Raw genomic sequence first — 24,298 nt, forward strand, 5'->3', positions numbered from 1 at the left:
CAACCACGTAATTGTGACATCCCTTTGCTATATCAAGAGATCACATGTGCAAGATGACTAGTTTACCAAGTTTAAATGTCAGTTCAAAGGGAAAACTTTATACCAGTATTCAAAAAGTTGAAGCACATGAATGTTAAGTTGTCAAGCTTAATTCTTATTTGGCTGATTTTTCCCCTTTTGTTGATGACCCCAAACATTTCTCCCTTCTTTCGTCTGATTCTGTTGTGAACCCTTGTAATTCTCAAGTTGAATTATTGCCTCAGGTTCAGTTCATGTTTTGATCTCAAGATGGTCTTTAAAACTCGGGACAAAACGTAGGCTTGGGGATATAGGTTTTCTGAAGAAGAGGGAAACTATGGCTCAAAAATCCCAACCCATAATGACATTCTCTGCCCCAGTTTAAGTTGAGGCACTTTGTTTTGGCTTTTGACCGAACTTGTCTTTTGAACAAGCTGCCTACGTACCTTTTCAGGATCAGGTCATTACGTAGTTCAGACTCAATCATTGAGTCTGACAAATCATTAGAGACAACAATGTATACCAATCTGGTCAGGTCTTTTATTTGGACTGTAATATAGGCTAGGGGTACGGGTTAAAGAAAGAAAGAGTTAAATAAGGCTCAAAATCAGCACTTTCATTAAGGGTAACTTGGTCAAAGATCACATGCGCAGTATGTCCCTTATTTTCTTTCTCTTTTCTTCTTTTTCCATTTGCTTTTGTTGCTCTCTTTTGTTTTTCTCTTTCATGAAGGGATTCGGTCATTTTTGTTTGGACTTCATTTGGGACTAATCCTTTGAAATTGCCCCAGTGTGGGGTGTGATCTTTTGACGGGTTAATCAAAAATTGAATTTTCCAGGCTCAAGAAGGGCTTGCAAGGGATCTCTTTTTGTTTCTTTTGGGTAGCAGAAAGATGGCCTGCCATCATTTCGAGTAGCCAATTGTTGTCTCATATGACTTGCCAGACCCTAAAGGACCCATACCCAGGTCAAATTTTGTAAACTGACTTTTGAAAAAATACTGGTTTATCATTTAGGCTCAATTTGGTTATCAAATGGTAAATCGTTATTTGGCTTTTTTATAGGAAAGCAGATCGGCCAACGATGGCCATCTATCATTTGATCAAAACATGAATAATGAACAGTCATTAGATTTATGAAGCAAATCGTTATTTCATTGAATCTCCTTGAGAGTTTACAGGGTTTCTAAGAAAAATATTTCTTTACCGCATCTGAGTTTGTGGGGTGCACCAGATCGGCTCCATCCATGTCTGATAACAATAAGGCACCTCCTGAAAATGCTTTCTTTACCACATACGGCCCTTCATAATTTGGGGTCCACTTACCTCGGGGGTCATTATGAATTGGTAAAATCTTTTTCAAAACTAGATCTCCTTCTTGAAACCGTCGAATACGCACTTTCTTGTTAAAAGCTCTCATCATTCTCCTTTGGTATAACTGCCCATGAACTATAGCTGTCAATCTTTTTTCTTCAATCAGATTCAACTGGTCATATCTAGATTGCACCCATTCTGCTTCGGTTAACTCTGCTTCTTTTAAGACTCGTAACGATGGAATCTCAACTTCTATCGGAATTACGGCCTCCATTCCGTATACCAAAGAGAAAGGGGTAGCCCCTGTAGATGTTCGAACAGTGGTTCGATAGGCCAATAAAGCGAAAGGTAACTTCTCATGCCAATCTCTATAGGTCTCCGTCATTTTTTCCAAGATGCTCTTGATGTTCTTATTGGCTGCTTCCACTGCTCCATTCATTTGAGGTCGATAGGGGGCTGAATTATGATGCTTGACCTTGAACTGACTGCATAATTTTGTCATGACCTCGTTGTTCAAGTTTTTAGCATTGTCTGATATTATCCTTTCTGGGATCCCATACCTGCAAATTAATTCTCTCCTGATAAAACGATTGATTACATTTTGAGTGACATTAGAGTATGATGCTGCTTCTACCCATTTTGTGAAGTAGTCAATGGCCACAAAAATGAATCGATGCCCATTACTGGCCTTCGGGGTTATCGGTCCGATCACATCCATGCCCCATGCTGAGAAAGGCCAAGGTGTAGATAAAACCTGGAGTTGAGTGGGTGGGACTTGTATGCGATCTCCATAGATTTGACACTTATGGCACTTTCGAACATACTCCATACAATCCCGTTCCATGGTTATCCAATAGTATCCACTCCTTAGGATTTTTCGGGCTAACGGGTGTCCTCCCGCATGGGTCCCACAAACGCCGTCGTGTACTTCCTGTATGATTTGTTTTGCCTCTTGCAACTCCACGCACCGTAGGAGGGTCATATCATGATTCCTTTTATACAATATCTCCCCATCTAAGAAGAATCCCATAGCTAGCCTCCGAATTGTCTTTCGGTCATTATTAGAGGCTCCTATGGGATACTCCTTCCATTGAATATATGTTTTGATATCATGAAACCATGGCTTTCCATCAGCTTCTTCTGTCATTATACAATATGCTGGCTCCCTATGCATCCTTATTCGAATGGGTTCAATCTCTATTCCGGACTCAACCTTAAATAAAGCCGCCAATGTTGCTAGCGCATCAGGGATTAAGTTACTCTCTCTCGGTAAATGCGAAAAACTGATGGCATCGAATTCCTGCATCATTTCCTGAATGAACTCCTGGTATGGTATTAATTTGGAATCCCGGGTTTCCCACTTTCCAGTCACCTGATAAATTACCAAAGCGGAATCTCCTTTTACAATCAATTTTTTAATGCCTCGGTCAATAGCCGCCTGTAAGCCCAATACGCACGCTTCATACTCTGCTATATTATTGGTACACGGAAAGGTGAGTTTGGCTGTGACTGGGTAATATTTACCCTCTGGTGATATGAGTACAGCCCCTATTCCATGCCCCCATACGTTGGTCGCCCCATCAAATAGCATCATCCACCCAACATTACCTTCCTTTTCTTGATCAATTGAATCAATATCTTGATCCGGGAAGTCAAACTCCATGGATTGGTAATCATTAACGGCCCTATCAGCCAAATATTCTGCTATAATGCTCCCTTTGACGGCTTTTCTCGTCACATATGTAATATCATATTCAGTCAACAGCATTTGCCAACGAGCCATCCGTCCTGTTACTGCAGGTTTCTCGAAAACATACTTAATCGGATCCATTTTAGAAATCAGCCATGTTGTGTAATACAGCGTGTATTGCCTTAATCTACTAACCACCCACACCAAAGCGCAACACGTCTTCTCCAGGTTAGAGTACCTAGATTCGTATTCCGTGAACTTTTTGCTTAAATAATAGATGGCGCGCTCCTTTCTTCCAGACTCATCGTGTTGTCCTAACACACACCCCATGGAATTCTCTGATACTACTAAGTACAATATAAGAGGCCTTCCAGGTACAGGGGGAACCAAAACTGGAGGGTTCAATAGATATTCTTTTATTTTCTCAAATGCTTTCTGACATTCTTCACTCCATTTTTCGGGGTTATCCTTCTTCAGCAGCTTAAATATGGGCTCACAAGTAGCAGTCAACTGAGATATAAATCGAGCTATGTAGTTCAATTGGCCTAGGAAACTCCTGACTTCTTTTTCAGGTTTTGGGACTAGGCATTTCTCGAATAGCTTTTATTTTATCTGGGTCTACTTCAATCCCTTTCTCACTTACGATAAATCCCAACAATTTTCCTGAAGAAGCTCCGAATGTACATTTTTCTGGATTTAATTTCAGTTGACATTTTCGTAGCCTTTTAAATAGCTTCCTTAAGTTCATCACATGGCTATACTCATCTCGAGACTTAACAATCATGTCGTCCACATATACTTCTATCTCCTTATGCATCAAGTCATGGAATAGCGTTACCATGGCTCTCTGATAGGTTGCCCCTGCATTCTTTAAACCAAAGGGCATAACCTTGTAGCAAAAGGTCCCCCATAAGGTGATGAACGTGGTCTTATCTTTATCTTCTGGGGCCATCTTAATTTGATTATATCCAGAAAACCCATCCATGAATGAAAACAGGGCATGTCCCGCGGTATTGTCTACCAGCACATCTATGTGTGGAAGTGGGAAATTATCTTTAGGGCTAGCTTTATTCAAGTCTCGATAGTCAACACAGACTCTCACTTTTCCATTTTTCTTCATTATTGGAACTACATTGGCCATCCACTCTGGATATTTGGCTACTTCTAAAAAACCAGCCTCAAACTGCTTCTGTACCTCTTCTTTTATTTTGATCAACATATCTGGGCGCATTCTCCTCAGTTTCTGTTTTACCGGTTTGCTATCTGGGTAAATGGGTATTTTATGTGTTACTAAGTCCGTATCCAAACCCGGCATGTCCTGATAGGACCATGCGAAAACATCTTGGTATTCCTTCAAAAGGTTTATCATTTCGCATCTTTCTTTTCCTCCCAACAGTGCCCCGATTTTTACTTCTTTTGGTTCCTCATTAGTCCCCAAATTTATTGTGACCGTGGGGTCGCTACTGGTTAAAGTTGGTTTTTCATCTGATTTCAACATTCTTTGCATTTCAGGTGATAAGTCAGTCTCCTCTTCTATTTCAGCTTCTAGGATTAAGTTTTCAAAGTTAACATCAATTTCTGGCTCCTGAATACTGGTATGATTATTTTCCCTATCCCTGCATAAAACAAAGGTAAACAATTCTTTGACAAATGACCCAATGATGCAATAAATGCGAAAGAAATGCATACTGGTTTTATTGATGAAAAAGACAAACGGTCCGAGGCAATAATGTCCACGGATTACAAAAAGAAAGCAAAATGAGCAAAAGCCATTACATGAAGTGAATTGGGTAATCAAAAGATGTCCAGTTCTGAATTTCTGCTCCTGTCAATGGGTAGATCCATCTACTCGAGTCATTCATGTGGTCCCCTGATTCTAAGGCCAATATGCTCATCTGTTTCATTTCTTCCTCAAGAGTGACTTGATTGCCCTTTCGAAAGGTCTGATTCATTGGCGGGACTTCTACCCCCCACTTGGTACTTACTCTTCCTGTGCGCCTCTCGATTCGGATTATTCTTTTCTCTTCTGCCTTCTTCTTATGGTCAGCTAAAGTAGGAGTATATCCGATGCCGTATCTCTCATTCATGCCTTCTGGTAACAATGGCATTGCGATGCCCTGAAGATACTTCCCCAACCCTTTTCCCGGGCAAAACCTTGATTTAATCATTTCAGCGGCCACCATGCGCGTGGAAGAAGAGATCCGAGGTTGAGGGATAAAAGATCCCTCCATTATAGTAATGACGTTGATGATCTCAAATGCTCGGAATGAATCTTCATGGGCTTCTTCAGCTGCTTCCACATAGGGAGTGGAAGAAGGTTTAGTAACCATTATATCGGTTTCTCCATAAACACATACCAGTTTATCCCCTACCACAAATTTCACTCGCTGATGCAAAGAGGAGGGAACTGCCCCAGTATTATGTATCCAAGGCCTTCCCAAGAGACAACTGTATGAAGGTGTAATATCCATGACTTGAAAAGTGATATTGAAGGTTACGGGTCCAATCTGAATAGGGATGTCAAGCGACCCTACTGACTCTCTTCGTGTCCCATCGAAGGCACGCACCACCAAATTGTTTGGTGTCACATAAGAAGGATCAATGGGTAACCTTTGCAGTGTAGTCATTGGCATAACATTGAGGGATGACCCATTATCTATCAAGACTCGAGACATCATATGATCCTTACATTTGGTGGATATATGCAGCGCCTTGTTGTGCCCCTGGCCTTCTGGCGGAATTTCTTCATCAGTAAAAGTGATGTAATTGGAGGCTGCTAGACTTCCGATCACATGATTGAATTTATCAACGCTGATATCTTGGGGAATGTAGGCTTGATTCAGGACTTTAAGTAACGCCTCCCGATGGGTTTCTGAATTTAGTAGAAGTGACAAAACAGATATGTGAGCCGGCATTTTCTTTAGTTGGTCCACGATGTTGTACTCGCTATGCTTTATTATCTTCAGGAATTCTTCGGCCTCTCCATTAGATATTGGACTTTTCACTGCCCTGTCTGGTTCCCCTACATTCTGTCGATTTGTTTTAGAAGAATCTGGCATATACACCCTACCACTTCGAGTTATCCCTTTCACCCCTGCTATATTGCTGGTGCTTCCTTCGACATACGCTTCACATTCATATTTCCAGGGTACTGCTTGGTTACTCTTGTATGGGAATGGCCTGGGAGTAGAGATCACCAAGCGAGCTGGCGCTTCCTGTGTGGGAAGAGCCTTGTTCATGGTAGGTATGAATGGTTGATTAGTGCACTGATGATATACCGGCCCGTTTTCCCCAATGACTGCAATCTCTCCACTTTTGCGGGTACAACCAATCTCTATAAACTTGTTATCCACCATCTTTTGCAAAAACATTCTAAAAGTTACACACTTTTTCACAGATCTTCCTTCTTTACTCTGACATAAACAAAGTGCATTAGTGGGGCAAACAGCCTCTTGCCCTATCCGACCTGCCGCAATAAGTTCATTGAACACCCAATCTAAAGACATTTGTTCAAAATCCACCTCATTCGTCCCTTCTTCTATCATTCCGACATTGTTACCCCCATGATTGGGCAAAGGGTTCCCTTGAATTCCTGGTTGTTTATCATCAAATGCTAGCCATCCGGCTTCTCTTAGTGTTTGAACCTTATTTTTGAATGCCCAACAACGTTCAATAGTGTGCCCGGGAGTGTTAGCGTGATATGCACACTTGGCTTCGGGGTCATACCATTGTGGAAAAGGTGCCGTAACGACCGTTCCAGGAATGACTGAAACTAAGTTCCTCTCCATCAATTGTGGGAATAATTCTGAGTATGTCATTGGAATAGGATCTATCCTTCTCATATTTCTCTGGATGCCTCTATCATGAGTTCGCATATTCGGTTGGGCGGGCATGGCCCCGGAAGGAACAACTTGGGGTCTACCTCCCGTATGAACAGTCTGATTGACAGAGGGCTCGAAAACAAAATTCCTCCTAGCCCCTTGGCCATGCTCTCTTTGATATTGTTGTCTTTGAACCATCTGGACCTCTTCTTCCTTTTTCTTGCTTGTCCACTTCTTGCCTAGACCAGTCTCTGTACTAATACTTTTAGTTCTCCCGACTTTGATGGCCGTCTCAATCCTCTCTCCGGTAGAAACAATGTCCATGAAGTCATGGGGGGTTGCCCCTAGGAGATGCCCGAAGTAAGGATCTTTCAAGGTATTCACAAATAGGGAAATAGCCTCCCTATCTTCCACCGGAGGATTGACCTGGACAGACATGTCCCTCCACCTATATGCATATTCTCTAAATGTTTCGGTGGGCTTCATTTGCATACTCTGCAAGGTCATACGATCGGGTGCCATTTCTATAACATGGCGGTATTGAGCTATAAAAGAATTAGCCAGATCTTTCCATGTGCGGATCCGAGTCCGATCTTGTTGAATATACCACCTGATAGCTGCCCCTGTCAAGCTGTCTTGAAAGCAATGCATCATTAGTCTCTCATTATCGGAATGGGCAGCCATTTTTTGGCAATACAGGCGCAGGTGAGTTCGAGGACAATTAGTTCCATTAAATTTTTCAAAATCTGGTACTTTGAATTTTGGTGGCAGGGTGACCTTTGGCACGAGGCACAAATCATTGGGATCTACAGAATCGAATGTATTGGATCCTTCAATAGCTTTCAGACGTTCCTCTAGTACATCGTATCGACGTTCAGTTTCAGATCTGTTCACCCCCAAATCAGAAGCTACTAATGGGGGAGTCCCCACTACTGGAAACCCCTGTGCTGGTATATTAGGGATGAACGGGGGTATACTTGGCATTGAACCCTCCATGACGCCAGGTAGTGGAACTGACGTTTGCCCATGTACTGGGGTAAACCCTGGAGGATGAGTAGGATCCATATCTGTCTCCGGATCATTCTGCACTGCTTTTCCTTTGTTCGTCAACAATTCCAGGATCTTGCTCATTTTTTCATTCAATTCTTCTTGTCCTTGCTCTATACCCAGGACTCTACCTTCCAATTGTTCACTCATTTCTTTTGCCCTTCTCCTGGTATTGTATTGATGCGTGACAGTCTCAATGTTGCTTGCTTAGACAAATTTTGTCGCTAGGCACTGCAAACCAAAACTTTCCCTTTTTAGAATCGTGAATGCATAGATATGAATGCATGAAATGCAATGGTCTTTTCAAGACGTGTAAATTTCACAAATATGAAACATATGTATGCAACCTAATGCACTCCAATCAAGGTTCATGGAAGAGATCATCATCATTTTTAGAAAATAAAATCTGCTTTTCATTAATAGAATCCTTTCATACAATAACAAATCCAACCGAATATTAAATCAAAATCTGCTCATGATTGCACAATCTCTGCATTTTGCTGTGTCGACTTTTTATGCAAAGCCCGAAACTTGGCCTCCCAGTAGTCCGCTTTCATTATGCACGGCTCAATCTTTTCCAGTACTTGATTATACTTGCTTCTCTGCTCATCCCCCTGCCTCTCCAACTCTTGTATGTAGAGCGATTTCTTTTTAACTTCGGTATGGGCATCTTCTAACATTTGAGATTTCTGTCCAAGTGCTGCTCGAAGCCTTCGTCTTTCCTTCCTTAGAGCCACGACCTCTTCTTCTGATTGTATGTACCGAATCCTTTGTCGCTTGATTTCTTTGCGATAGACAGAGACTAGAGCCTCCTTTTGCTGATTCCCCACTTCTGCTCTTGCATCTCCTTTTTCTACTGGGCATGGATCCCCTTGTGGCTTCAATTGCATGCATGCGCTTGGTGATTTAATATGTTCAATAACGATTTCTGGGATTCTTTTGAGTTGGGGGTTTACCCGGTTTTCTCGCCATGCTTCATAATTTCCTTGGACTGTGGCAATTCCATCACTCGGGTCTATTAGGTTCACATGCTTCCATGCCACCATAAATTTTCTAATCTGGTTTCGAGTGTCTCCTGTTTCATATGCAAAGTCTGAGTCAGCCAATCCATGAGTCATAGGCACAAACTGAGATGCCCCCAATTGCCTTCTGACCATCAAAGGGGCATATGCTATCCCTCCCCATGGGCCTAGTAATGGAACCCATGGAAGATTTCCACACCGATATATCATGTTAGAGCGGACCATCCATGGCGCCAGCCAAGTTACCCCTGAGTCGATCAAGCCACACATTTTTGTGTTCCATTTAGATTTATCTAACTGCTCCTTCAATTGGGTATCCTCAAATTCAGCCAAAGGGATTCGGATCATTGAGAAAATACTACGGAAGCCCCCTTTGTTAGACGATAAGTGACCTACCATCCAGACATATAACAGCTGCACACAACATTTTAAACGTTCTCTCCTCCTGATTCTGCAGTTGTTGAGTGATCTGAAGGTTTCTGCCAGGATGCCTTGAACGGGATTAATCCCGTTACGTACTTGTGCTACAAACGAAACAGTAGCTTGATCGATCATGTTTAGTTCTTTTGGAAAAATGATCAAACCGTAAATAGCTAATGCCATCATATGTATTTGAACCTCTTCTTTTTCTTCTTTTTCGATTATTTCTTTCAACTGCTTCCAAGAGATTTTCCTTACTTCTGCACCTCCCTCTGAGAATGTTTTCTGGATTTTGACCCCGACAGCATCGTACATCTCCTTCACGAACGAAACACTAGCATCATGCACATAAGGTTTGTATGGTGTCTGTAACTTGACTAGATGCAAAAGCGAAGTATACTCCTCGATGGTTGGTGTCAAGTCGATACCGTTCATTGTAAAGCAACGATATGGTGGATTCCAGAACTCGACCAGTGCTTTTATGGCAGGGATATTTACCGATACATGCAACAAGAAACCAATGTGCCCATATGTTTGAGAGAATTTTAAACGGCGTGCCGGGGTCCATTCCTTCCAAATGACTTTTAGCTCATCTAACGGATTGGATCTTATGTTGATGAAAGTCCGGGCTGGTAGTTCGATGATAGATTTCTGAGTAAGACTGTCACCCCACTTGTTCTGTTGACTTTCTGAATATTGTTGTACTGTGGACTCAATCTCATGGTAAGCCATTGTGTTCTCCATGAATGATTCAGATCTCTTATAGAACCTTGATGAAGTAGACAGGATGCCTATGTGAATGCAACATGTTAGTAAAGGTATCATACAACTCAAAACAATGCATGCAGTCATGACACCAAACTGAAAATAATGAAACTTATATCCTCCACCCGAGGTAGACTTATATAAAAGATTCTCCAAGACTCTATCTTATGCATGGGGTGTTTATGCATGTGTGTACTTAGTGCACAAATACATGTCAATAGGGATATTAACATGTATGTGACCTATCGGGCATGATTACGTGTGAAATTATGCATGAATGCATGGATGCAATGTAACCTAACTAACTACTTTGTTAGCTTTCTAGGAAAAGTCCCACTAATGAGAGATTTCAATACAATCATTGCTGGGCCACAATTTAAATTCAACTCTTCCCTCAATCGGTCCATGTATCTCAGATTCTATGAAGGGTCAAATTATGATCTGAGATTGAGGTTGACCCAAGTTGGTCAACCCATTGGATTTGTTTGGTGCGGACTTGTGGACTTTAGTGTGCACTTGGGCCTCAAGTATTTTAAAATATGGGTTTCAATATACTTCATGATGGGATCAGGCCCTAATTTTAAAAGGATTTGGGCTTGGATTGTTTAGAAAATATGGGCTTGGATTTTTAGGGTAATAAGGCCGAAGCCCATTTATGGAAATCTGGATTTGACCCATTTTGAAAATCAGGCCTGGACCGAGTTTTTACTTAGGAAAAGGTTGGGCCTATACTTGTTATTTCTCAAAAAAATTGGGCCCGAGTTATTTGAAAAGGGTTGGGCCGACCCATATTTTAAAATGCTTGGGCCAAGTGCTCCATTTTTTGAAAGGATGGGTCTTGGTCTCATTATTGGGCTTTTTCAGAATACTAACTAAGTAGTATGTATGTCTAAATGTATGTCAAATGCATGATATAATACAAAGTATTTCACATATATGCAACACACTATTCATGGAGAATGATGTGGCTCTTGTCCCAACCTAGGGTAGGTACGTATGTATAGGGTTCTTCATGGCTCTACCCTAGTTAAGGAAGACTATAGACAAGTATGTGTGGGTAGGTTCTAACCCTATTGACAAAAGGTTCCCAGTTTGGAATTTCATCCTCCCCCATTGGGGTCCGGATAAAACCCATACTGAGTGGAGTGGTTCGCGGGTCCCATCAAGCTCTGCCACGAAGGGACTGACGCTATTACACTCCTATCTAGTCCTAGTAAGGAAAGCTCGGGTATAGAGCGTGAGAGTGTGTGAATTCAATTTTTTAACCTAATCCCGCTATCCCCACATTTATTCACATGCTATAAACAATATGGAAACAAGATATCTACCATTAATATATATATTCAAAAGATAAGGAAACACAATATATGCAATTAATATGTTTATTCACAAAAATTTGGAGACAAAAAATAAGGAAACAAAATTTTTTTTTTTTTATTAATTAAGGTTATTCACAAATTATGGAAGTAAAATATTTACAATTAATCAAGGTTATTTATGAATTACTATATTTGCAAAATAAGGAGTAATTAAAAGATTTATCAAATTAGACCTTGGGATAATTTCTAATTAAATAATGGCTCGACTCTCTAAGTCCCCAGCGGAGTCGCCAAGCTATCGCGGCGTCCCAGGAGCGCGTGTGCCCCGGGCGGCGAAATTAAAATTATTTTAATATTTTGAGGAAAAATATGGTGTAGGAGTCGCCACTAACCTTTAGTACGGTTAGAACACATGATCACTACCCCGTTAGGGGTAGAATCGGTCTACATTACCAGAGTTGGGGTCGGGAGTTCGGTTACGCGAGGGGAAGGTACGAGCACCCCCTACGCGCCCGTTCTTAAGAACGGCACCTAATTAATTTAAAATTATCCTTAAGTTAATCTAATAAATCTTTACATTACTCCTTTTTATGAATTTATAAATACATAGGAAAATAAATAAATATATACATATATTCCCTCAGAGCTTAGGGTACGTGATGCCCAAAGGCTAATACCCCTTGCAATTAAATCATAGGGATAAATAATTAAGAAAATACACCCCAAAATTTTGAAATTATATAGTAAAATTTTATAGGAAAATACTAGTATGGGAGGTTTTAATATATATATTAATAAGATAATAAACTAAGAAATTAAATTACCATAATACGTGTAATAATAATAGGGATATAATAATAAATTGCTATAATACCTAATGACATGTCCTAATAATAAATCCACCTAATAGATAGTAATGATATACACACAAAAATAAGAATGATAATATAATACTAAACTTATAACAATAACGATAATAATAATAACAATAATAATAATACTAATAACAGTAATACTAATAATGACATACCACACGTAATAATAATAATAATAATAATAATAATAATAATAATAATAATAATAATAATAATAATAATAATAATAATAATAATACACAAGCATATAGTAAGATATTAACATTCTATAAATATAATGATACTCACTTATAAATAATCAAAACCTCAATATATGCACATATGTAAACAATTAATTCCCAAGATAAATAACGATATATACAATAGTCATTATGGAAACAATTAATCCCTAGAATAAATATAGGATGTATACTATAAAAGTTATGGAAACAATCGTAGTCTTACCATTAATATACAATGACAATGTGGGAACAAATTAAACCCTAGAAATTATATACTTTTATAAACATGTAAGGGAAAGAAATTAATTATGGAAACAATTCAAGTAATGAATCTAATAGGAAGTATATACAAACTCTAGAGAAATCAATATGCCACAAAAGGGGAACCCTAAAATAAATATGGAAATAAATTTAAGTTTTATCAAGGAGTGTTCAATAATATGAAAATACTAGAAATTGATATGCAATGATGTTGACGAAAATTAATGTTCAATAATAAGACTAATAATAATAAGCAAATAACTCAAACCCTAAAACAATACTTAAACATAAAATTATCAACCTTCTAAAAACGTGAAGACTACCAAAATCCTAATCAAACCTACACATAAAATATGAAATGATTTAAAGTAATAAACAATCGTAACCAAAACCGTGAACGAATTTAAATAACGCAAATAAACTACAAGAAAAATTAAACCTGTATTAACATGATAAACCTAACCTTAAAAAACATAAATACTAACATATAAAACAAAATGTAAAATAACACTAAACAATATGAATTTAAATAAGACAACATCGATTAAAAATACATGCTAAATAATACAAAATCACTTACCGGCAATAGCTTAGAATTCTCACCACTGAACTACAGTCACAATATAACAACAATAATATGAATACACAATATTACATAATAATACAACAATAATATTACGTAAATATACATATACATGAGCTTAACATTCAATAATAAAACATACATTTATATTTATATATACTTGTGCAAAAATTACGATATTTCCCAATAAGCTAAAATAACCTTGGATATTATCATTTAAACAAATGTTACAACATCAAAAATACTACAATGTGTATTACAACACAAAAATAACAACAAGGAAAATATTGCATGGATATCAAACGTTAAAACACATATTACAATAATAAAATCCAATAATAACAATATTATTTAATATATACAATAAATTTAGACATAAATTAAAACTCCCTAAATATACTACGTGCGAAAGCACATGGACAATAAATACACAATAAACCTGCAAAAATTAATACCTTAAGTCAATAACACACATGTATGGGATGATAAAATATATGTCAAATAAATAAAGAATACACATAGGCTATTACACATCAGAATAAAATAATGAAAGTATTAAATCGAGCCATTACGTATATATAAGATAACGATGTCAATACAAAATAATAATAAAAGCTTTATTACGATACTTGTACAAACACTTTAATAATAATACATGACTAATACATAATAATAATAATAACAATATCAATAGAAATTCTATGATTAATATACAACAAATATATAGTAGCCATATGAAACATCTATTATTAATCATATAATATGCATGTACAACAAAACAAAAAACTTAAAGTTATAAATCTAAAAATCCAAACAGTGTGCGTGTGTGCGTTCGGTACATGTGTGGGCTTGTGTGTGTGCATGGGTAGGGGGACTTACAGAGGTTTGCTGGACTGCTGTGCTTGGAGCAGAAGGGAGTTTCGGCTGCTGGAGATTCGCAGCAGGAGAGGGCTGGACTGGCCGTAAGGTGCTGGTGCGGTGATGGAGCTCGCGGCTGGTCCTGCTGTGCTTGGAGCAGAAAGGAGTCTCGGCTGCTGGAGATTCGCAGCAGGAGAGTGCTGGACTGGCCGTAAGGTGGTGAATCGCCGGAGTTGATGGCTGGAGGCTGCCGCTGCTGCGGTCGTCGGAGCTGCGAAGAGGACGGTGGCCTCCGAAGGAAAGGTGGAGGCTTTGGGCGGTGTCAGTCGGCAGCTTCAGCAGGAGCAGCAGCTGTGCATCAGGAGATGTGGCCGAGAGTTGCAGTGGAAGTCTTCGGGCTGCTATGGCTGTGAGTTGCAATGGGAGAGGGAAGAAGATGGTGAAGCAGGCGGATGGAGAGGATGAAGGAGGTCGGAGACGCAGGGAAGAAGAAGAATTTTTTTTTTTTCTGCTTTGGCTCCTCCGTGTGTCCTTATGCTGTGTGTGCCCCGGCTGTGTCCTCTGTGCAGCGCCGGATCCCCCTTCTTATAAAATTTTTGAAAAAAAAAAACCCTAGCAATATTTCCTTTTTCAACTTTTGGTATTTTCTCTTTTTTTGGAAATAAGATATACTACCACTATGGTTATAAGGAAACAAAAATAATAATAATAATAAGGTAATAATAATAATAAATAAAAAAAATAATAATAATAAATAAAATAATAGTAATAATAGTAATAAAAAACCTTAATGATAATAAAAATTAAAAATAATAATAATAAATAATAATAATAATAGAAGTAAAAATAAGTAATAATAATAATACTAATGAAAAATAATAATAATAATAATAATAATAATAATAATAATAATAATAAGAATAATATAAAGAAAATAATAATAACAATAATAATAATAATAATAAGATTAGCGAAAAATAATAATAGTAATAATAACAAATAAAATAATAGTAATAATAGTAATAAAAAACACTGATAATAATGATAATAAAAATAATAATAAATAATAATAATAATAGAAGTAAAAATAAGTAATAATAATAATACTAATGAAAAATAATAATAATAATAATAATAATAATAATAATATAAAGAAAATAATAATAACAATAATAATAATAATAATAAGATTAGTGAAAAATAATAATAATAATACATACATTGGGCCTGGGTAAAAATGGGGTGTCTACAGCTGCCCCTCTTTGTAGGCTTCGTCGCTTCAAAGCAAAAGTAGGAATTCTCCTACGTTATTTGTAGCAACAAGCCTGCAAAGATAAAAGACGCTGATTTTGGACCGGACCCAATGTAACAAAAGAGACCGAAATGATTTGTGAAAACCGATTTGCATGTATAATTGAGAGCACATGAGAATGACTTGCGTCGAGTGTAGGAACCCAAGCTATAGTTCACAGAAGGGTGACTTGGACCGGGTGTAGGAAACCGAGCTATAGTTCACGGAAGGGTGACTTGCACCGGGTGTAGGAACCCGAGCTATAGTTCATGGAAGGGTGACTTGCACCGGGTGTAGGAAACCGAGCTATAGTTCACGGAAGGGTGACTTGCACCGGGTGTAGGAACCCGAGCTAAAGTTCACGGAAGGGTGACTTGTACCGGGTGTAGGAACCCGAGCTATAGTTCACGGAGAGGTGACTTGCACCGGGTGTAGGAACCCGAGCTATAGTTCACGGAAAGGTGACTTGCACATCTATGAATCGCGTTTCAGATCTCTAGGATTCGATTTAGCTACCATGGCGGCCGCAAATGCTCCGATCTCCATGAAAAAGGCCTTAATGGTGAGTCTCTTTCTCTATCATCCCAATTGGCCACATCCTTTTGTTCAATTCATTTCGGATCCCTGTGGCCTAAGCTGACTTTACAATGGAAACCTATGTTTTAAATTGAAATCATCATGTTTGTAGAATTTCGGGGGCTAGCCTGTCTTCTTTGTTCAAATTCTTTTATGTCCTTACTTTGCTTTATTTGTTGTCTCAATACCACTCCCCTTGGTTATTTATCTGACAATTCTCATAATGCCTATCTTGTTCTGCACGCATTACATAATATTAATAGTTAATGGTGCAGGATCTATAGTTTTGACATTGAGAAGTTTTACTACTTATTGTGTGCGTGAAGTAGTGTTGGTGTAATGTTTTAAATAAGAAACAACGAATTTGACCAGTAATACTGTTTGATCTTATATATATTTGTAGCAGCCAAGCATTGGGATTAATCCACAGTTTATCAAATTTACATATGTTACAATGGAGTCCGATAAGTATATATGTGTTCAAGAAACAGCACCACAAAATAGTGTTGTTATCATCGATATGAGCATACCAATGCAGCCCTTGAGCAGATCAGTCACTGTGGACTCTACTCTAATGAATCCAAATTCCAGAATTCTTACTCTTAAAGTTAGGATTATTCCAGCTTTTTGTGGCTCTTATGTGCATTCACATGTTTTCAGTCATTTTAATAGCTCATTGGTATAGAATTTATACATAATATTTCTGCTTCAAGCTAATCACTAATTATTTTTAGCATTTTGAGTTTAACTCAAATGCACTTTAAAAAAAAAAAAAAAAACATTTTCTAAAGCAATTATTTAATGTTAAATGGATATGAGGACTCTAAATTTGTTTGATTTGGCTCACTAAGGTGTTCTCACTGCCGTGATAAACATTGCTTCACTGAACATTCTTTACCTCAAGATTGCGTGTCATTAACACTAGTTGCAATAAAAGTGATAATCCTTCTGTCTATATAGGAAATAATAGCTAAAATGACATGATACATTGATATGACTGCACTCTTTCATCACATGTGTTGTTGCTTCCGTGATTCTTTGCTTCACGGATATTTTCTTCTAGGTTGAATTTTAATTTGATGCACTTAATGCAGTCAGTTGAATAGCACTACTGCATAACGACAGTTTACAAGTGATCTCACTTTTTTAAGGGAGGGAGAGGTTGGATGCTGTCAAGTGTCAACTCTTGTGCATATTGCTTTACATATGCTCTATTTTTCGGTCCAATATATTTTTCTTTATTTCTTTCCTTTGCAAAGCATGTACATGCGTGGGAAGGGATTTTGGGGATAGGAAAGGAAAACTTGCACAAGTAAGGTTATGGAACATACAAAGCCTTGTACAAATAGGAAATGTCATATTGCTAGTGCTTTTTAGGTTGGTGACTAAATAGTTTGTGGCTTTGACAAAGTGAGAAGAAAATTTGAACGTTAAACAGTTCGATGTTGCATTCCTCTCCCTTTATACAAGAGGATCTGATCTTTTATTTGAAAGTAGTTTGCCCTATATGCTCAATTTTAATTTCAAAATGCAAACTCCACTGCATCACATTTTAGATTGTGTTATATTGGGCATGATTGCCGAAGACTACGACAATAGTCCTTGTTCCCACTAATTTTGGTTTTATCTTAAAAAAATAAAAATCATACAAATATTTATAAAAATGGATTTAAGTAACAGTTTTTAAAAAAAAATAAATTTTGAGGGCTTGTTTTATTAGTGAAGCTACTGTGCTGGGGAAAATTATTTTTAAACACAAAGGCCTCTTTGTGTGGTTTTTTTAAAATATTTTCATAGCTTTAAACATGTTTAGCAGATAAATTATTTGGTGTAGTTCTTTATCATTTTTTTTTTTTTATTGTCAGTGATGTTACAGGTACTAGATAAAAATGAAATTTTATATCGTTATCAATTCATGCCTCATTTTTTATGTCTTTCATTTATTCCTACTTATGCCTTATGAATTTTTAATTCCTTTTGAAGCCGAACTTCCGGGGACAACTCAGGATCACTTGAAAATGTTTAATATTGAGATGAAAGCAAAAGTGAAGTCTCATAAGATGCTCAAGCATGTGACAATTTTAATTTTTCTCTTTCTATTTTCTTTTTGTGATAAAAATTATGTTAGCTTAACTAGATTTGCATGATTACTGCATAGATTGTCTTTTGGAAGTGGATTACCACAAAAATTTTGGGTATGGTTAAACAGACCTCTGTTTATCCTTGGTCAATTGAATGTTAGAAACCTTTATTTTCCCTCGTGGCTGCATAAGGTTATGTTTCACTTTTTTCTGTAACGCGAGTCTAATTGCTTCTCCTATGTTGGTGACTCTGAACGTGTAAAAATGTTTGACAGAACAACTAAATGGTGAACAATTAGTTAATTAATTATTGACGTGATCTATCTGAAAAGTGGTTGGTTTTGATTGGAATTGCTTTGGGTTCGCCTGAGGTATGTGGATATCATTAGTATGTTCCCTGCTATATTGTCATTATATAGTCAAGACAGTTGTTTATACTTTGCATGCATGATGTAAGTTGTAGGTTGGGGAACTATTTTTTTAGGCTTTGGTTAAGTAAAAGATAGGAAGACTTTGTTCTACGTATTGCTAGAGTGCAAAATTGCCAAAATTATTAAAGGTGTGGCTACTTCTAATAACTTCCGTTGGAGTTGAGTGGTGTTGCTTGTGGCCTCTTGGGTTTGAGAAAACGGTTTCTTTCATTATGTTTTCATGGAAAACATATTGTGGGATTGGTTGGATTTGCTTCATTAAATGTCTTTTGCTTGTTTTTCTTTGATTCTATCACTATTTTCATCTTGTAAAAGAAAAACATCTTAATCTCCTTGTTTTTAGCCCTCTTTGTTGTATTTTTCTCTCCTTTTTTAGTAGTTATATTTATCAAAAATTAAAAAGTGCGCCTAGCAAATAAATAAATCAATAAAATTAAAAAAGTGAGAATGGAAAAAAGCCCTTCTATTGTAATTCAATTCAACAATTGTGCGTCGGACACATAATATTTCATCGCATAATTATTAAAATCCTCATTATCTTGATTTCTTATGACTTTTTTAAAGAAAACATAATCTCATTAGATGATCCATTGTTAGATGATTGACTTCATATTTTCAATGACAATTGCCTTCATATTTTTTTAAATGGTTTCAATGTATTTTTTAAGTTCTGTTTTCTCCTATGCACTGAACTAGAAATCCTTGTGAGCATGCTTTGGAGACGACTTTGCCATTAACCTCCTTATTCATAAGCCTTTAGTGCTTAGTTTGTCGTTGAAATATCTCTCTCATTCATCAAGACATGTACTTTTCAATTTTAGGTAATGCATGAATCTTCAATTATAATTATGATGTTCATGTGGCCATGTAAGAATGGAAAAAACATTCATGTCTGAGTCGTCTATCGGGCACACACATGTGTGTGTGTGTGTGTGTGTGAACATGCAGCTTGTTTTGCCTTTTTTTTTTCAACATTAGTTTGGTGCTTGTTTCTTCTACTAAGGTGCTATTTGATATCATTTCCTCTTTTTTTTTTTTCGTTTGACTACAAAAAGTAGTGGTGATGATATGTTTGTCCTTGTTGGTAGCTTTCAACTTTTGTTGTTTATTCCTAATTTTGTGGCGACAATTAAAGGTAGATTTTCTAGATTTTCTTTTTGTGGCAACCTATTTATGTAGAATTTTAATATTCAATTTTTTTTTTGGTGATAAAATCATCTCACATAAAAATAAAAACAAAATCTTGCGTTTGGATTTGGGTGGATTTTGAAATATTTAAAGACGATTTTATATTACATCTTATCCAAAGCCAATATAAATCAAAATCCGAGGCTTTTGGAGAAAGAGAATTTCCTGTAAATTTCTAAAAATTTTAAAGAACAGGAAACATCATTTAAAAAATGTTTCAGCCTTCATATAAAATAGTATTGTTCTTGGAGTACTAATGCAAAAAATGTTTTCATTATTATATTCATATTTTAATTGATTCATGCTTTGTATTTATTTCTTGTGCTTGATTTACTAAGGCTTTTGGTACCATTAAATTGTTACGTAAATGATGGAAAATTTATCGTGATTCGAGGATGGTATGAAAGTTAATTGTTATGTGACCTAATGACAAAAAATGGTTATGTGCTCAATTCATTTTTTTTTTTTTTTTTTAAGTTAGTTTGGCCTTGTGGGAATATAACTAGCTAAGCTGTTATTTTTATTTTTTGAGGTTCTATATCTGGTCCTTATTTTCATAATTTTGGTTAGTGATAACAAGCAGCCCTCACTTTTTTTTTGTTTTTTCGCTAATATCATGCTGAGAATTTTAGTTCTGCATTATAATACTCAGTTTCATCAAATTCTTGTTCAGTCAACTAGATTAGTGTGCCCAAGCACCCTTCTTTTATATTCCTATCAAAGACCCTTTAACCCCAGAGCAAAAATTAGAATTTTAAAAATTTCAGTATTCCTATCTGCTAATTGGACAAGCGAGACTATTGCAGCCATATTGAGTTTACAAAAGAAAAAGCAAAGCCCTTGATTAAAAGGTAGAGTTCTCATTTAGCAATGCTAAGATGATTCTGGACCAATTGGGAGGTTATTTAGTACATTGTAGGATTTTAGTTTATATTTTCTTAAGTTGCCTTAAAGTTTAGTATGCTAATTCTTTGTTTTTAATTGTAGGAATTTTAGTGATTTTAATCTTTGGTTGTAGTATTAGGCAGTCAGCTCGAAGTTTTAATTCTGGGCTTGATTTTGTAATTTGCGGTGGAATGTAATAAGTTTTGTAGGTCGGAAAGAGGCTACAAGCCTTGGGTTCCAAGAGAAGTTAGCCTTCTAGTTTCACATTTATAAATATGATTGTATTCATGTTGCTTGCAAGAAATTACTTCTACTGTCTTGACTTGACTTGACATGTGATGCCTAAGATCCATAGTGTAATTGCCAATGATCTTCTTCTTCTTATACGCACTACAGCTTGCTCTCTGCACATAGGACAAACCAAACCTTCTAAGAACAAACTAAAGTTTAAATCCTGATTTATCAATTTCTCCTGCTTTCTCCCCCACCCACTTAGTTTCTTGAAGGAAAATTATATTAATTTTTCTTCTAATCATTATGTCTACAATTTCCATGTTTTTACCCATAAGTGTCCTTATATTCCAATATGCTAATGTAATCTTAGTTTCTTGAACTAGCTTCTTTACCTACCCACGTTTAGAATAATGCAAGAACTCTCGTATATTTGACATTGTACCTTGGCGCCAACACAGTGCATTGCTTCAGGGTGACGACCTAGCTTAACGTCACCCACTTTCGCTACACCGGGGTGATACAAGTGCAACGCGTCGCTTGTAGGGGATGCCCCAATAAATATTTGGTAAGGATTCATATCCTAGTGATCTAACAAATTTTACTCTGGCTATCAGCTACTTAACGCAACCCTCCTCCTAGTATTGAGTATTTTGATATTGTAAAACTCAAGTATTAGTTCTAGTGTGTTTACAAGTAAAAATCCATTGTACAGGGTATTTTACATACAATTTTAATAAATGTGCGCCTAACCTTTGTGAGGCGTGCACCTTTGCCTCGTACCTAGGTTTCCTCTCCAAACGTGTGGGCGCACCACTCCTTGGTGGACCCTATGCTTCTTATTTCATCATGCTGCATATATATACCACCATTTTCACACTTTGTGCTTTTAAATTGATTGTACTACAGTACTAGTGTATTTCCTTATGTGGATACACAAGCTTATTTACTTGACTTCTTTTTTAATTTATAAATTTTAATTCATACTTAGGATGGAGAGACAATAGAGGAAAGAAGAGTGGAACACTCGTTCCTAAAAAAAGGAGCTGAAGCTGAGCAAGCCATTCTTAACAGGGTATGGAGATTTTTTTTTTTTAAATAAATGAAAGCTTAATTATATATTGTTGTAAAGGGATTCTTTTAACGTCATTTTTGGTTACCTTGTCTGCTATTCATGGAGTTCTTGCCTAACTGTTGAAATTAGGTGCATCATGTCTTGGTTGATATAGTTTCCGCTACTACAAATGCTATGCCAAGTATGGGAAGATATCTTCCTTTCAAGAGAGAGGTATGATGTACCTACAAGTTAGAATTCTTATTGCACAGACTCTAATTTTCATTATCATGGTCATCACAACCACCACCACCTCTATGACCATCACCATATTTGTCTTCTTCTTCACCATTAATTACTTGTTCAATTTAAATCTTATCTTAGGTCGTGGAAATTGCCGGTGCTGGACTGGATGAGTTTCAGAATGACGCCAAGAAAATGGTGGTTGCAGTAGTTGACATGGAGTGAGGTTTTGTGATATGTTAAATAGTTAAATAGCTCAGAAACTTCATTTAATAGTTTTATGTTTTTTGATAAAATAGAAGATATATTGAGAGAGAGAGACGCCTACGCTAGGATATAGAATTTTTTTATCTTAAGACAATATAAAATAAAATATAGTAATTCATTGAATACTTCGATTTTGCCAATTCTCTCTGATTATTCTTTGCCTTAACATCAACCTGCTGAATTTCATTTCCTCTACAATCAGACAAACGTTAACCAAAATTATCCATCAAATGATGAGCTCATAGTTGTCAAAGGCATGACTAGGCGTGATGTGCGCTGAGGCGATGAGGCTTGTGCCTTATATGGGTCGAACCAAGGTGACCTTTAGGTGCAATGAGGCATGCCTCACATATGGACCATATGCTTCTTATTTCATCATGCTGCATATCATTGCCATTGTTTTCACACATTGTGTTTTTTAATTGCTTGTACTGATATTTTGTTTCCTTGTGTGGATACACAAGCTTATTTACTTTCCTTCTTTTTTAATTTAAAATTTTCAATTATTCTAGGATGGAGAGATGGTGGAGGGAAGAGGAGCTGAAGACTCATTCCTTAAAAAAAGGAAATGAAGGTAGATTATATATCCATAGAAAACATTATATCAAAGTAAAATATTTTTAGTGATTTAGTGATTTTGATGCGACATAGCTGTTCTTTTGTTTTTTTTCTTAGTAATATCATTTACTTGTGATTATTTGTACCATTTTATTATTTAGGAAACTTGTCCTCAAATAGGCATTTAACAAACTGCGAAAGCTTGGAATCAATGAAGTACAAATCCAACTAATTGGATAAAGATGTGCTAAAGGGGTCAGCTTTGTAAACTGCTGTTCCTTGTGGTGAAATAACAACAGGTTTGTCCATGAACTCCTTGCACATGATGAGCTTCATTTTGTTATGAATTTTAGTAGAAATAGTTTTATTTTATTATATCTTCAAATGAATCATGTTTCTATGGAAAACATATTGTGGGATTGATTGGATTTGCTTCATTAAATGTCTTGTGTTTGTTTTTCTTTGATTTTGTCGCTATTTTCATTTTTTAAAGGAAAAACATCTTATTCTCCTTGTTTTTTCCCCTCTTTGTTGCATTTTTCTCTCCTTTTTAAGTAGAGTTATATTTTTCAAAAATTAAAAAGTGGGCCTAGCAAATAAATAAATCAATAAAATTTAAAAAGTGAAAATGGAAAAAAGCCCTTCTATTGTAATTCAATTCAACGGTTGTGTGTTGGACACATAATATTTTATCGCATAATTATTAAAATCCTCATTATCTTGATTTCTTATGATATTTTTAGAGAAAACAGAATCTTATTAGATGATCCATTGTTAGATGATTGACTTCATATTTTCAATGACAATTGCCTTCATATTTTTTTAAATGGTTTCAATGTGTTTTTTATGTTCTCTTTTCTCCTCTGCACAGAAGTAAAGATCCCTGTGAGGATGCTTTGGAGTTGACTTTGCCATTAACCTCCTTATTCGTAAGCCTTTAGTGCTTAGTTTGTCATTGAAATATCTCCCTCATTCATCAAGACATCTCGGTTTCAATTTTAAGTAATGCATGAATCTTCAATTATAACTATGTTATTCATGTGGCCGTGTAAGAATGGAAAAAGCATTCATGCCTGAGTCGTCTATTGGGCGCACACATGTGTGTATGTGTGAACATGCAGATTGTTCTTCCTTTTTTTTCAACATTAGTTTTTTGGCAACAATTTAAAGGTAGATTTTCCAGATTTTGTTTTTGTGGCAACCTATTTCTGTAGAAGTTTAATATTCAAATTTTTTTTTTGGTGATAAAATCATCACACTTAAAAATAAAAACAAAATCCT

The 24,298-nt window shown here is 36.5% G+C and overlaps 1 protein-coding gene and 1 pseudogene across 1 annotated transcript; both read right to left on the reverse strand.

Moving 5' to 3' along the window:
- Window positions 1-1,202: 1,202 nt before the first annotated feature.
- LOC131151337 (uncharacterized) lies at window positions 1,203-7,906 on the reverse strand (annotated as a pseudogene).
- Window positions 7,907-8,361: 455 nt separating this feature from the next.
- On the reverse strand, window positions 8,362-10,074 carry LOC131151338 (uncharacterized). Its single transcript, XM_058102581.1, has one exon. The coding sequence runs from the start codon at window positions 10,072-10,074 to the stop codon at window positions 8,362-8,364; it is 1,713 nt and encodes a 570-aa protein (XP_057958564.1).
- Window positions 10,075-24,298: the final 14,224 nt, after the last annotated feature.

This window comes from Malania oleifera, chromosome 3 (genome assembly GCF_029873635.1).
Source record: "Malania oleifera isolate guangnan ecotype guangnan chromosome 3, ASM2987363v1, whole genome shotgun sequence".
In the NCBI taxonomy this organism is placed as follows: Eukaryota; Viridiplantae; Streptophyta; class Magnoliopsida; order Santalales; family Ximeniaceae; genus Malania; species Malania oleifera.